This window comes from Patiria miniata, unplaced genomic scaffold (genome assembly GCF_015706575.1).
Source record: "Patiria miniata isolate m_02_andy unplaced genomic scaffold, ASM1570657v1 HiC_scaffold_15, whole genome shotgun sequence".
NCBI lineage: Eukaryota > Metazoa > Echinodermata > Asteroidea > Valvatida > Asterinidae > Patiria > Patiria miniata.
Genome location: NW_024037053.1, coordinates 527,930 through 542,202, shown reverse-complemented (window position 1 = coordinate 542,202; position 14,273 = coordinate 527,930). Strand labels below are relative to the sequence as shown.

Here is a 14,273-nt window from a genome sequence, read left to right as displayed (position 1 = left end):
TGTATTGTCCTTTGGTGGTAATTTCCATCCATAAAGAATGAAATTAAATTTGTTTGTATAAGACACTGTCTTGGTGTGAATATTCAAAGACTGATGAAGTTTCTTACTGGAGTTTGCGGAAAGTTTCCCTGAAATAAATCCGTAGTCCCCACGCGTAAACAGTAAATCTATGCCTACACGGGGGTTTTGTGTTTTCTTTTTCAGGACCGTAGTTCAGGGAACCTATACCAGTTCTCTTTTCTTTTTTGAGACGTACATGTATGCCACAACAGCCATGACACTGTAAACTTGGCTTGAGTAAAGATTATATCACATTTGTAGTTTGTAAATAAAGGAGTCTGCTTTAACATATCACAAACCATGTTTTTTTTGTCCCCCCAAAAAGGACCAAACTGACCCCCCCCCCCCCAAAAAAGTTGGAAGTTCAGTGAATTTCTCTACACACATGTATGTATGTACACACACCCACAAACATGGAAAAAAGTCCAAACAAGTACATCATGTATTGCATAGGCCCATGCGGATAGGCTATAGGTATAGAGTTATGCTTAGAGGTCATGCCAGTATGGAATATGAAGGGAACAACAGTCCATATTCGGAAAGCATCATTGTACGTGAATTCTGTAGAAGCAGGCCATGTCGTCCCGCTTGAATAGAGTCAAATGTAATCCAGTTTGGGTCAACATTGTATACTTTTATCCAAGGGAAATTCCCTTCTATGTGGCTGGTGAGAAATTCATCTGTGTAATATTGGCAAACAGGTAAACATCACACCAAGTGGAATTGCAAATTGTTATAGATGTAATGGCCCTTTTGGCACACATAATTGTCCGAGAATGGATGTTAAAGGGAATATTACAACATTTGCAAACAGCAAAAAACAAAACTACCAAATTATTATGAAATACCTGACTGTTGGTGAATGACAGCCTAAAGCACAATGCATACAATCAATATAAACAAGGTGAATGGCATAAACAGCAAGAACTGAACTCATCCTAATTTATACAAATTCTGTATGAACATGATGAAGAACTTCGCTCGTACCCCACGCCTTGAAATAGGGCGCTGGGAAGGGCTCATCTGCTTCACAATACACTGTATCTTGTTTTTAAGTTTGGATGGCTTTCTGGGTAACTTATAAGTTACAGTACATTCCCATGCAGCTAGCGCGCTATGTATTTAGCGAGTTTGGTCACCTGTGTCATTCTACCTCACAGGTCACGCAAAATCTATCCAATGAGAACTCAAAGACTTGGAGATCAGCCGTTCCCAGCTTCGATCCTGTTTGCACGAGCGAATAAGATGAAGAACTTGTCCTGATTTACCCATGCTCTAGCCAAAATGTTAGAAAATTTAAAACCTTTTTGCTGCTTTCTTAATTGTGTACAGTTGCAAAATTGTGTTCGGTTTTGCTTTTAGCCATCTAAGCCAAAATCTGTCAATAACGAACAATAGACATTCAGCAGCTACAATTATGCAACCTTGTGCATCAATTGTGCATGCAGACTGACCATGGTTTTTGAGTCTCAAAATGTAACATTAGCAAATGTTTTCATTCACCACGTTCACTGAGATTGCAATGAGAACAAATTATTTGTTGGCAAGTTGTTCAGAAATCAGAGAACTTCTTTTTTTGGAAGAACAGGGGTGTGCAACTTTGAAGAAATAGTAGCATGATTGCCATAAACAATTACAAGCGTCTGCATGACCCGAAGCAAAGTCCATGATTGAGTACTTATAATATCATTCAAGACTTACCTCTACTCACGTCCACTTCTACAAACAGCTTGAGCAGTTCTAGTTGCTAATTAGAGTCCATTCTTGTTCATTCCAAAGACTTCCCATCAGCCAATGGTCCAGTACATATTTTGCATGTCATTGTCAGATATGCATGAGCAGTGAATTATGTCCACAGGCATCGATGTAAACATGCAAATATCCATTAATGAGTTTGATACAATTTTTGTCCTCTTACTTGCAATGCATAGACTGCACTGACTGTAGTTTTCAAATTTCCCACACTGACTCATGTGCATTGACTGTGTGGTATGCAAGGTCACTGGGTCATGTGACTTGTGGCCCATGCCGCAAGTGTAACACAATACTCCTGAAAATAAACTTTCTTATAGTATATACAACCCCCCCCCAAAAAAAAAAATCAGACTAAACTTAAGAATTCTCAGAAATTCAGACTATTAATAAGAATTTATCAGGCTGCATTCTGACTTGAAAATATTCTTATAGAATTCTAATGTTGCCTGTAAGAAACTTATAAGAATCTTAAAATATTAATCTTATAAGATCTCATAAGTTCAAATTGTATGGGTTACTAGGCATGCCACGTCTTATTTTGAACTACCGTACTTGAGAATATTCGGGTTAATTATTCTTTAAAGAAGCGATCACATAGCTGTCATATCAGGTGCTCAGTATTTACTCATTCTATGATTAAGTCAACACAAAACACCAATTTCTTTGTAGGATTTTTACCCTTAACTTACCTTAAAGTTAAAAATGTGAACTTAAATAACACTGCATTCAATCACATGGACTTTTACATGACATACACAATCAATTGCGTGGGAGCAAAGAGGTTACACAATGGAGCAATACACTGCTACAGGAATGTTTTTGGTCTTTACTCATGGGGGAAATTCCCTTTTTGTGTGGCTAGTGATGAGAAATCCCTGTGTGTCATCTGCATTGGATGTAAACCCCACCTAGCAAGTATAGCAGCATACTGTCTTGATGGAAACCCATGGAAAATGCCATTTTGGTCCACACAAATGATCTGACGATTGCTAGAAGTTACTGTTAAGCATATCGTTTAATTGTAAGGTAAGTGGAAAATTTCAATGGTTTCTTGCTGTCATGATAATTCCACATGGATGCTGCATCAAATTTCAAATAATCCTGTTTAGTGTTACTGATAATATCAGTACGCTCAGAGATTATTCTAAAGTTTGTATAAGGACCCTATGACTCATGGTCCCATCCCATATTTTAAAGAATTGTCTTATTGTTTTGAAATACATTGGGTCAATTTCATGTACAGAGTACACATATCCAGCATGTCCAGTGAGTCTAATTTTTCCTTAGATGATCTATCACTATCAGCCATCAGAAAGTGATAATATGTCCTCAAAAGTCCAAATTTTGAAGTTTTACTGAGAAAACACTTAGAAATTTTCAGACCAGTCCCATAGGGTTTGTGCACAGGGTGAAAAGTGATATGCCAGATATGGGAATCCGTTAAGAAGGGGGGATGGGGGGGGGGGGGGAAGGGGAAGTACCCCTCCCCTAGAACTATGGTTGCTCCCCTACGCAGAGCAGCCATAGAGGGAGGAGGTGGTTGCATTCGACCTGCATTTTTCTGGAGAGGGATATGCATTTTCACCAATTTTTTTTTTGGGGGGGGGGGGAGGGCACGTGCTGATCCCCTCTCCCACCAAGTGACGGCACCACTATGATATGGGAAGCTTTGTGTTCTCAACATTTTTGGACCACGTTGCAAGCTCTTCATATTTTGGTCCACAGCTGCAGTTCCCATTCCCCCTGCCCCCACCCTGCCCCCACCTTTCTCCCACACACTCCCCCCCCCCCCCCCCCCCCACATCGGGGACATTCAACAGACTCCTTATAAAGTCTCCCTCACTAATAGTATTATTTTGCTTTTTTCCCCCAAGAAACTGCAGTGTGACATTGCGCACTTCATTTGTGATGGCATTATTTGATAATCATTTGATGAGGGCTCTATTATTGCGCCAACATCACTATGGTCACTGGCTGGATTTAGATGGAGACACAGCTGCTGAGATACTTGAGCCCATGCAGTACTTGCAGTACTTGCATTACAACAACGTAAGGAACAGCCGTCTCGAAGAAGATGTAAGTAAAGACTGATGTCTTCACAATGCTGAAGGAGGCCAGCTTGCCAATATTGGAACTCACACTCGTAATGCAGAGGCATCGCTAGAGGGGTGTAGGGCCGGGTGTGACAGTGACGTTCCCCCAAACTATTGTCCTGTCCCCGCTGTCGGCAAACTTGTGTGTCTGTTGGCATATGACGCAAACGACATCGCGCAACCTTTTCTCCAATCATGTCTATAATCCCTTTAAATTTAGCCTTGACCGAGGCTGTCCACTTGTTCCCTGAATGAGTGAGTGATGGCCGCTACAGTACAGATTAGACTGATTTGTCCAGTACCCATTATCCCGGGATCGGTGTGGCTAGTGTTGACGGTGCTGTGTGCAGTGACAATTCACAAGTACAGTACAACGGGTACTGGACAAATCAGCCTAATTAATAAGCTGTACAGTAGCGGTAGCTCGTTCAGGGAAGAGGTAGACAGCCTTGGTCAAGGCTATAATCCTTTCTATCCATATTTAGTCAGAAGGTGTAACACCCCCCCCCCCCCCTCCTTCTGCATTTAGATTTTGCAGAGGCTTGGTGAGTGTAAGGAAAGAATTCCTAGCTACCTTGCAGCACATCCTCTGTCAAAAATGGTCCCCCCACCTCCCGCACACCACCATCTTTTCCTGAAAAAAATTGGTTAAAGTGGTCAGAAAAAGCCTCAGAATGCACCACAGAGCATCTAGAATCCAAAAATTGTTCCGAGGCCCTTGAGCGGGTCCTGATCCTCACGCCATAACTTTTTTGACTCACTTTTTAGTGACCAAAAAAACTGTGTTCTAGATCTGCCCTTGGTAGAATTCAGCCATATTCATCAACTGCCAGATTACATATTTCCAAATTTGGGGCACAATTGTCAAAAGCTATTCAACCATGTAAGTGCATATTTTCTTTACAGGATGATTCATCTGAAGATACGGACCAGGAAGATGATTTCAACCCAGCAACTCATCTCTGCCAACAGCTGGCAAGTTACTTCAACAATTCCAAGTTCAGTGACATCACGCTGAAGGTAAGAGGGAACACCTTCCGAGCACATAAGTTGGTCCTTTGCACGTGGAGTGATGCATTTCAGGAGATGTTTGTTGGTTCTAAGAGAAGAACGACATCCGAAGGGTCTATAACTGATGAGGGAGCTAGCGGTGAAGTTCAGTTTGAGGAATGTACCTTGGCAGAGTCTGAAGAGTGTTCCAAAGTCTTCGGTGACTTCCTGAAGTTCATGTACACAGAGACTGTGGAGTTGACCGACAACAATGTGTATCCAGTCTTTGAGCTTGCCAAGAAGTACAAGGTTCAAGGACTGTGTGATGTCTGCCAGGAATTTCTGGTGGAGAAAGTGTCTTATGACAAAATGGCAGCCCTTAAGACTTTGAGCAAAGCCGAAGAGTGCGGGATGACCAAGTTGTACAGGCACTGCTTCAGCGTCCTTGAAACCAACTTTGAGTTTCTGGAGCAGTCCTGCATTCTTGACATGAGTCCAAGTTTGTTTCTGAAGCTGTTGAGAAGCCCTAACCTGGTGGTAAGCTTTGAGCTACTTGCTCTGCTGTTGGCTTTCAAGTGGCTGACGGTGAAAGGAAAGGAAGAGCGTAGACGGTACACGGAGGAGGTCATTTCACTGATTCGCTTTCCTCACATATCACCGGTGTCATTCAAGACAATTAGTGGCAAACTGCTGAGCTGTCCGAAGATGTATCCCAGTTTCAAACATCTCCTTCAAGAGAGGATCCACAGGGTATATGAATGGAAATTACTTGCCTCGGAAGAAGAATTCAGACAACTACCCTATCACATGCGGTTTGCCGCTTTCGCAAGAAACTGCGTTGCCATGCGGTATTACATATCGGAGCCAGAAGAAAATTACAAAAGGTTAACTCTACTTGATGAGAAAGTGAGAAGCAGACAAGGCAAGTCCAATGAAGTGACCAAGACCGGTCTTGGTGTTCCATCAGTTTGGGTCATCGGAGTCACAGCCAACAACGTCCACCAAGTTGAAGAAAGTGACTGGCTGGTCGACGGAGTCGCTTTCTATGACAAAACCTGCGAGCGTTGGGGAATCCGCTATCACATCAAGCCCTCAGCTGAGGCCCATGCGAGACATCAGCATAGGGACTACCGTTTGGTGATACTGACGATTCTGCCGGGAAGTAACTGCCGTCGTCCTAAGGTGCACACTTCTGAAGGCATCGTACCTCCTGTCGGGAGTAGTCAGACAATAATGGTGAAGCTTCCACCTCGGCTTATGGGCCTCAAAGAGAAACCTGCCCATGTCACAGTCAGAGTCTCCCTCTTCATCAAAGTCAAACGCAGTCAAATGCTAAATGTCAGATTGTTCACACCCACAGAACTTCTACAGCAGAAGACATTCACTCATGGGATCTTTGGCTGGTGAAGGACATCAGTTTTCCAGAGAGGCAGACAAATGCTTGCCTTTGATGATCAATCAGAATAAATATTAGCCCCTCCCCTTGCTCCCAGAGACCATTGTCATGTTGCAGCCATCTTGATTTTTTTTTCTCATTCAAATCAACACAACCAAAGCGAGGCTGGAAGGAAAAATAGTCTGGTTCCTTTTTGCACTAAAACATTGCCATTCAGGACTGTTATTGGATACATGACTGAAATGGTGGCACCATGACAATGGTCTACAGCAAAATCCAGCAGCAGCCATTTTCAGCGGCAGCGCAAGGCTCGCGCGAGTCGCGCTCAGGTAGAACGCATGCACTCCAGGCTTCTTCGACCAATAGGAATACCAAAATGCGTGTGAGCCTCGTCCTTCAGAACGCGTGCAGCATGCGCATGAGCGTGACACCGCCACAGTTCAAGCTTCTTATTCTGGTTGCCGGATTCCACTATACAACCTACCCAATAAACCATCAGCACACTGTCAAGAAATTGTGTGTTAGTCGTCATCAACCCCCTTCCCCAACACCAAAAAAAAATTCAACTTGGTCTGCAGATAATAGTGGTCGTTTTGCAATAAAACAGCATGATCCAACCTAGGATTTTCGGAAGCTAGATATGCAAGGTTCAAAAGATTTTGCTGTTTTGAATTTTTTTTTTACACCGTCAAGATGGCACTCAGTCATTCAAATGAACAAAACCAGATTTTTTAAGTCTGTTATAAAGTGGCAGACAACATGAAGTTATGCAATATTTCATTTGCAGTACTCCTAGTTTGAACGCATACTGTGAAAGTAGCAGCTGTATAAATGGAAAAATTAAAACAAAAAAATTGAAAAAAATTTCACATTATTACACAACCAAATCATTTCACCTCCTTCACATTCCAAAGTCTTGTGTAAATACGGTAGGGCCTATTAACCGTCTTTTTGCCGTATATTATAACCTGTGACTAGCTGGTTAGGTAATTATTGTATTTATATGTTATAAATGATTCTTAAGCTTATTTTCATATTTCTACCTGTAAGTACTAAGCTTGATTTGCATGCACTAGTCTAGTGTACACCCAAGGTTTTTATTGTTTAAATTAGCTTTAGTCATCTTTTGAACAAAGTAAGCAAGTGTACTTAAACAATAAATGTTATGCGATCAAGCTAAATGAGTCGTTTGTCGGCCCTGGTAAATTTTCTTCTTTTTCTTACAGATTTAAAAAGAGCAAAATCTCGGCATTACTAATGTGAAAACCGCATGCTGATACCATCTTTAGTTCAAAAATTATGGAAGTCGGAACACCAAGAGATGTGATGAAGTGATGTGATGAAGTGGCCCTAATTTGGCCTGAATCTCCAAATGAAAGTTCCCAACAAACGACTCATTTAGCTTGATTGCATCACAAGCGCTAGATGAGGTACATGTACGTGTACATGCACACGTACACACCGTCTGATTTTGATTGACACAAGCGAGACAAATGTGGACAAGACAATTCCCATTAGCTTTGCATTATCACAATTTTTAATCAAATTCCATCCTTCCAGAAATGGTTGACTTCAATAAAAAGCTTTTTTTTTTCTCTTAAAAAATTCATTAAGATGATGTAAAAAATAAGCATAAAAGCTTTTTGACTCTTTTTTGGCATAACTAAAAAAAAAATTACTTGAAGCTTAACTGTTAATCTTTACTAAACATTTACTTATAGTGCTGTGCAACAATTTCTCATGTATACATTAAATATCACTGCAACAAAAAGCTGCAACGAAAGTGGGCAATTGAATAAAACACAGACAAAAATATTCACAATGAGAGTAAAATCTAATGATATGATACAGAAGCACCTATTGAAGCACCTACATACATTGTATAACATTGTATTACATTGTATTACATTGTATTTATTCCTTGGTGAAACCATAAATCTCGGTCAGTTTTGGGCATTACAGGAATTAATGGAGTAAATTTGCTTTGTACTTTAACCCAAACAGTCCTGAATCCTTCAATTTTAATATGATTTTGCACACCCCCTAGGGAGTTAGGGTTTCAACCGTTCTCCAAAATCGACTCTTAAGCCCACCGCGCACACGAGAGCTACGTGCTGAGCAAAAATCATTCGAGGTCGTTTAGTCAGCACATAGCTCACAAAATATCCCTGTGCCCGGTGAATTTTTGCTTGAGTTTTCTGCCTCACAAGGCCGGGAGGCAAATGTCTCCCCTGTTTGATTTCTTTTGTCTTTCTTGAGGCGAAAAACTCACCGTGTGCGGTCGACCCGAGCTACGTGCCGAGCTAAAAAGATTAACTAGCCAATGAAATCACATACTCTGTACACGTGATTTTAAGATATTTTTGTACAAATATTCTAAAAACCTGCTGGCGTTTGTCCCCATTTAAAAAAAAAAAATCACACGACCTACAAACAAGAATAATGTGCTTTCATTGGCTAGTTAATCTTTTTGGCTGAGAAGGTAGCTCAGGTTGACCGCACACAGTGAGTGTTTCGCCTTGCAAGGCGAAAGAAATCAAAGCGGATGGATATTTGCCTCGCGGCTTTGCGAGGCAGAAAACTCGGCAAAAATTCACCGCAAACGGGGATATTTTGTGAGCTACATGTATGTGCTGAGCAAACGGCCTCGAATGACTTTTTGCTCAGCACGTAGCTCTCGTGTGCGGTGGACTTTAGTGGTTTGCAGTACATGTATTAGGATAAATTCAGGATTACGGAAGCAACTATACAGTAACTTTGGAAATAGCCAAGATGCCCAATGTTCATTCAATACATTAAGACTAACAAGTACAATGCAGTGTTTGAATTTCATGTATTCCTGAAGATTTCAGTAAAAAAAGCCTACTCTCTCATTCCCAAGGAGTGAAAAATTCATTGTTTTACTAAAACTAGGGACAAGATATTAAGCACTTTTAAGATTGACTTTTCTTTTCTTCTTCAATCAAATTGATCGATTTTCCCACTCAAGATATACCTTGAGTTTTCATTTTGCACTCTTTAATCGTCTGGTCTCAACTTTTCGAGAGTGAGATTGCACTCTTTGGAAATAGAAGAGTGAGGGGTGGAGCAGTTAAGGGTCAAAGGTCAACAACAATCAGTTATGTATTTCAGCACCATTAAATTGAATAGCTTGCTGTAAGTTAAAATGTTAAGTGAACAGTTTATTGCCTTTGTTTAGTTTGTTATATAGAGCAAAGCAAATGTGTAAGAAGTATACAAACTAAAGATTATGCAAATTACATTTTTAGGATATTTAACGGCAATAGCCATCTCAACTTTAGAACTTAAAACGTTAAGTTTCTTACATGTATTTTAAAGACAAAAACAAAAACAAAAACGATTATATTTAATTCTTTTTTCTTGCACTATACTAAACATTTCATCCAGTTTTGTGTCTCAATATGGGTAGTTAAAGCCAGTACTGTCGATAGGGATTACATTTGTTTATAACACACCTCTTGCTTGTTCTTTATCCTGGTTGGCTGAAACGCGGTCATGTGTGATTCACTAATAAAGGCTAGTGTATGAAACTTGCGTAAGCATGAACTAGACGCGGGTCGAGACATTGCGCGCGCGTAATTTCCAGAGTATAGTGCCTGATCGGGCACTATACATGTACTCAAAATTTTTTGACTGGGTAACAGCGCCCTCTGACAAAACTCAAACTCAAAAATGTAATCTAGGGAAACTAAAAGCGTTCCTTTAATTGTTGAATTGCCTACAGCTGAATTGCTTATGAGTTAATTGTTGAACTAAAACATAATAAAACACTGAATGGTTTCTTTTTTTAGTTTATATTTTGGACAGAGGTGAGTTATGAAACACATATGGACTGGCATAATTCGGTCGCTAGTGCACGTCTATGCCCCCTCGGGCCCGTGAGTGAACAGAAGAGGGTCCTATTTCCCTCACAGTCCTTCAGGGTGCATAGACATGCGCTAGTGACCTCAATGCCAGTCAATATGTATAATATGAACTGAACATGAAAGTTCGTCACCACTAAAATATTAGCCTTGAATACAAGGCTGTGCTGTACCATAACTGGCTCACCGGACCAGGCTAGGCCGAGAAGCTGACCACAGCTTACCAGGCTAGGCTCCACACACGACGAAATCTGATCCGATTGCACACACGCGAAGCCCACAATGTATTCATGCACTTCCAATGCTGGCAGTTTAGTCTCATCACATGTGCACATTGTCCCATCATGTGCAAGCATGCGTGTGTGTACATGTGGAATTCAGCTCCTTCGGAGCATGGTGCTGGACTCTCACTAAGGGGAATTGCGTGAGCGCGTAGAGTATTACTACTGCGGGTTTTGTGCGTGCGCAGACCACGTGCTTGTTTTTGCTGTGTATATGTGTGTGGAGCGGGTCGGGTACGGGTAGGCTATGAGCGGCAACAGCCTTGTACTCAAGGCTACCACAACATGGGACTTCTGATCTTTCACATGAAAGGGAATTTCCCTTAAGTATCCCTCTGTAACAAAACTGGCAGACAGCCAAACACCCATCAGTCATGCTTACAGTGCATAAAATACATATCTAGGTCTTGAGACAATGTGTTTTCGGCCCAAGCCCCTAAATTCCACAAAAAATGTTAAACAAAATTTGACTTGTTAATGCTGGTAAAACAGGCGAGCAGAAACGATAACCTGAATTATCGTTCTTGCAGCACAGAGCTTAAGGCCAAGTAAAATATAAACCAGTTCTTGTACCCACCTACTTCCTTTTTCACGGACGCCTCCTTTATAATTTGTTTAAATTTTTAAACATCAATCATTTGCACTATACTATTTTTTTATGTTCTTCCACCAAAATTTCAACTATGTATGCAAGTCTAGAATCTTTTTTAAGGCGTTACACGGCTCCATCTTTGAAAATCCGCCATCTTAAAAAAAGAAAACCGAGGAAAAAAAAAGAAAAAGGGCAGCCTCCTCCCTTTTTGCCTAAAGCCCGGACTAGAAACTGTTATTTTTTACTTGGCCAATAAAGAAGTTACATTTAAGTAGAGAGAAAGATTAAGGCTAAGAACGTGCACTTGAAATAGGAAGAAGTACTTTTTACTTGTTCTTCTGACTAGGTTTTAAATAAAATCTCTAAGAAGAAAATGTTGGAGATTTTGTTGGTTTGGTGTTGCTGTTTTTTTTAAAAATCTTTGGTTGTAAATTATATACCGGTAGGTGTTTGCCATCAGCCTTGAGATATAACATCCACAATGGCGGTTTTTCAGTCACGTGAGTTTCGACGGTCAGCGTTCAATTTACGCAGATGTGCGCGGAAATGCGCGCGCCTTCGAAGTCTCCACATTCTCGCGTATGCGGAGTTGCCATTAGAAATACACAGATTCGAAAATGCACACGCGCGCCTACGCGGACTTGGTACGCTTCCTGAACTGCCTTTGCCGGTCAAGTGACATCACGTGAAAAACCTTCAAAGGAGGGCACAACTCAAAAAGGCTAATCACCGGATTAAATTGAATTCCACAAATTTCCTTCCTGCTCCAGGATGGTGAGCATAGAATACCAATCACAAGATCATGATTTTGAGAAGTGACAAATGAATATGGCAGTGCTTTGATTAAGAATACTCAAGCACGTAGAATTTAAATCTCTAAACTGAATTGATATTTTTTTAAAGAGAGACATTATTTAGCTTTCTGATAAACCATTGCATCAAACAATGGCCTACAAGCAGTAATATATTCCATGTTTCAAATGGCAAAGGAGCATCCTGCTTCTAATTGCAACAGTGCTATTTACTGGCAATCTTTGTGCTTTTCACACAATAAAAACAATATAAACATGTAGTTGGAAGACCAAATTTCATAGCTAGTGACACCTGAACATACATTGTACATCCTCGCTAGCCAAATTATTACTCTCATACGTCATAACATTACCCTAAAGGCACTGTAGTCGTGTGGTTACAATAGCGGCGTTCCACTTTGAAATCCAAGTCACTCATGCATTGAATACACTGCATGACCTACATGTAGCTAAAGGGCCTGTCACATTATATGCGATCTCATAGGAGACCTTACGGCGACCAAAAATATTTCATAAATTTATGAAAAAAAATGACAACTTTCTGAATCAAAGAAGCTCAAGCTACGCTCATACTGTGCTCTTCCCGCGCTTACGATGCGCTCAACTTGCTCTCTATGCGCCCTTGTCAAGCTCAATTACTCGATCTAGTCGCTGCCGCTGCGCTGTCACTGCGCACACACTACGCTCTGCTCACTGTTGATACGTCCTAGTAGCTCGCGTCAAGCTCTCTATTCGACCAAAATACGCTCATGTGACGTCACTTGCGCTGTATAAATACCACGACAAAACGGTCAATACACAGTCCAGTTTCAAAATTATTCTACAAGTTCATCGCAGTCGAGTTACTTTCTCATAGAGACTACATCGACTGCCTTGCGCCTATAGGCTGCCATAATGCCACTTCAATGTTGCACGATTCACGCTTGCACAGCACCCGAGATGCGTCATTACGGCGTCCTGGCCAGGGCGCAGAGGTGTTGCGATTGTTTTGAGCATGTTCAAAGACCTTGGCGCTCATCGGAGACCATTAAGCATCTCTGACACCCATCTGGCGACCTATGTAGTTGTCGCTATTTTTCAAGGACGCAGTGAGAGCGCATATAAGATCGCAGACAGTGTGACAGGGCCTTAAGGGCTGTAACCAACCAGCTTTTATTTGCATCCAAACATGGCTACCGCAGGCACCATATTTGTTAACCTCTCAACCAAAAAAACACTATACTCTATATCTATGCCTTGACAATTTCAGCTGTAAAAATAGATATAAAAATTCCTCACGTTTCCTTTCAAAAAAATATTGTAAAAATGAATTCTTCCTTTTTAAATTTATTTTTTTATAAATTTTTTTTTTCATTTTAAAAATTATTTTCAGTGGTCACATACAAAAAGATACAAAACTTTTAAAAATCTAAATACGGAAAAGGATTGACTTTAAAGATATTCACAAACTTGGAAGTACTCTTCATACAAAAAACTGTTTTAAACAAATCCCTTTTGTCATAATCATTCCTTAAATACAAAATGCTTACGTATAATGCTGCACTATGGCAAACAAGTTAATGTATGTATTTGTTGAAGGATTTTACAACCCTCCCTCTCTGACTGGCAAATTCAACAAAGCAATCCCAGCTGTCAAAATCAATCATGTGACTGTTTTGACCAGTTAAGAGTTCCCTGCTATTATACAGGGTGGATAAAAAAAAAAACGAAACCGAGATATTATTGCTAATTGGAACAGAAGTAGGGCGCATGTGAATCAAAGGGAGATATCCTCTGTTAGGGTTGAATCTCCTCTTTAAAATGACACCCTAATCATGTCATTACATTCACGATTGACTGAGCAGTGACCAATTTCATGAAAGGGTCTATTTGGAGAATTGCGCCACTTTTCAATTGCGGTTTTTGTGGTGTCATTTGTCACAGAGTGAAAGGCTATGGTTGCCAATCAAGGCAGGTGGGGGAAAAAAAAAGAAGAGATTTCACCGCAATTCTCTAACTTGGGTCTACATTTTGCTCAATGATCATGCACATTCAAGTCTGAATTCTATTCTACCCAATACACCTGTAACTATTCAATTTAACTGCAGTTTATATTTCAGCTTAAAATTTCGGATCAGCCTCAACAAGTTTTCAGTACAATGCTTAGAGCATGTAAGTATAAAAAGCTGCATGCAAGTTTTAAAATTAAAAAAAATCACTTCCTACTTATTTTCTTTTAATTTATGCATACATTATCTAAACTTATATACAGATGCACATCAATCTATATGTAACGATTAAAAAGATAAAAGACACATACATTTACATTTGGTTTTAAAAAAGGCAGACTGTTTAGCATGATGAAAATCTTAATTACGCAATATTCAAATGTATCTTGCACATGGAATGTGAAATGAAATTCGTTAACCCT

At 40.4% G+C, this 14,273-nt stretch overlaps 1 protein-coding gene across 1 annotated transcript; it reads left to right on the top strand.

The window, feature by feature from the left end:
* The first annotated feature begins 3,710 nt into the window (after window positions 1-3,710).
* LOC119722304 (BTB/POZ domain-containing protein 17-like) lies at window positions 3,711-6,375 on the top strand. The gene is made up of 2 exons (XM_038192349.1): window positions 3,711-3,891; window positions 4,815-6,375. Exons 1-2 carry the CDS (start codon window positions 3,724-3,726, stop codon window positions 6,303-6,305), a joined length of 1,659 nt encoding a protein of 552 aa, XP_038048277.1. The 5' UTR covers window positions 3,711-3,723; the 3' UTR covers window positions 6,306-6,375.
* The last annotated feature ends 7,898 nt before the right edge of the window (window positions 6,376-14,273 follow it).

What these genes read in the sequence shown, in the direction of transcription:
- LOC119722304 (XM_038192349.1), top strand. Translation starts at nt 3,724, where the DNA reads ATGGCATTATTTGATAATCATTTGATGAGGGCTCTATTATTGCGCCAA. An exon ending in ACAGCCGTCTCGAAGAAGAT is followed by an intron (nt 3,892 to 4,814) that starts GTAAGTAAAGAC and finishes TTTTCTTTACAG; the next exon opens with GATGATTCATCTGAAGATAC.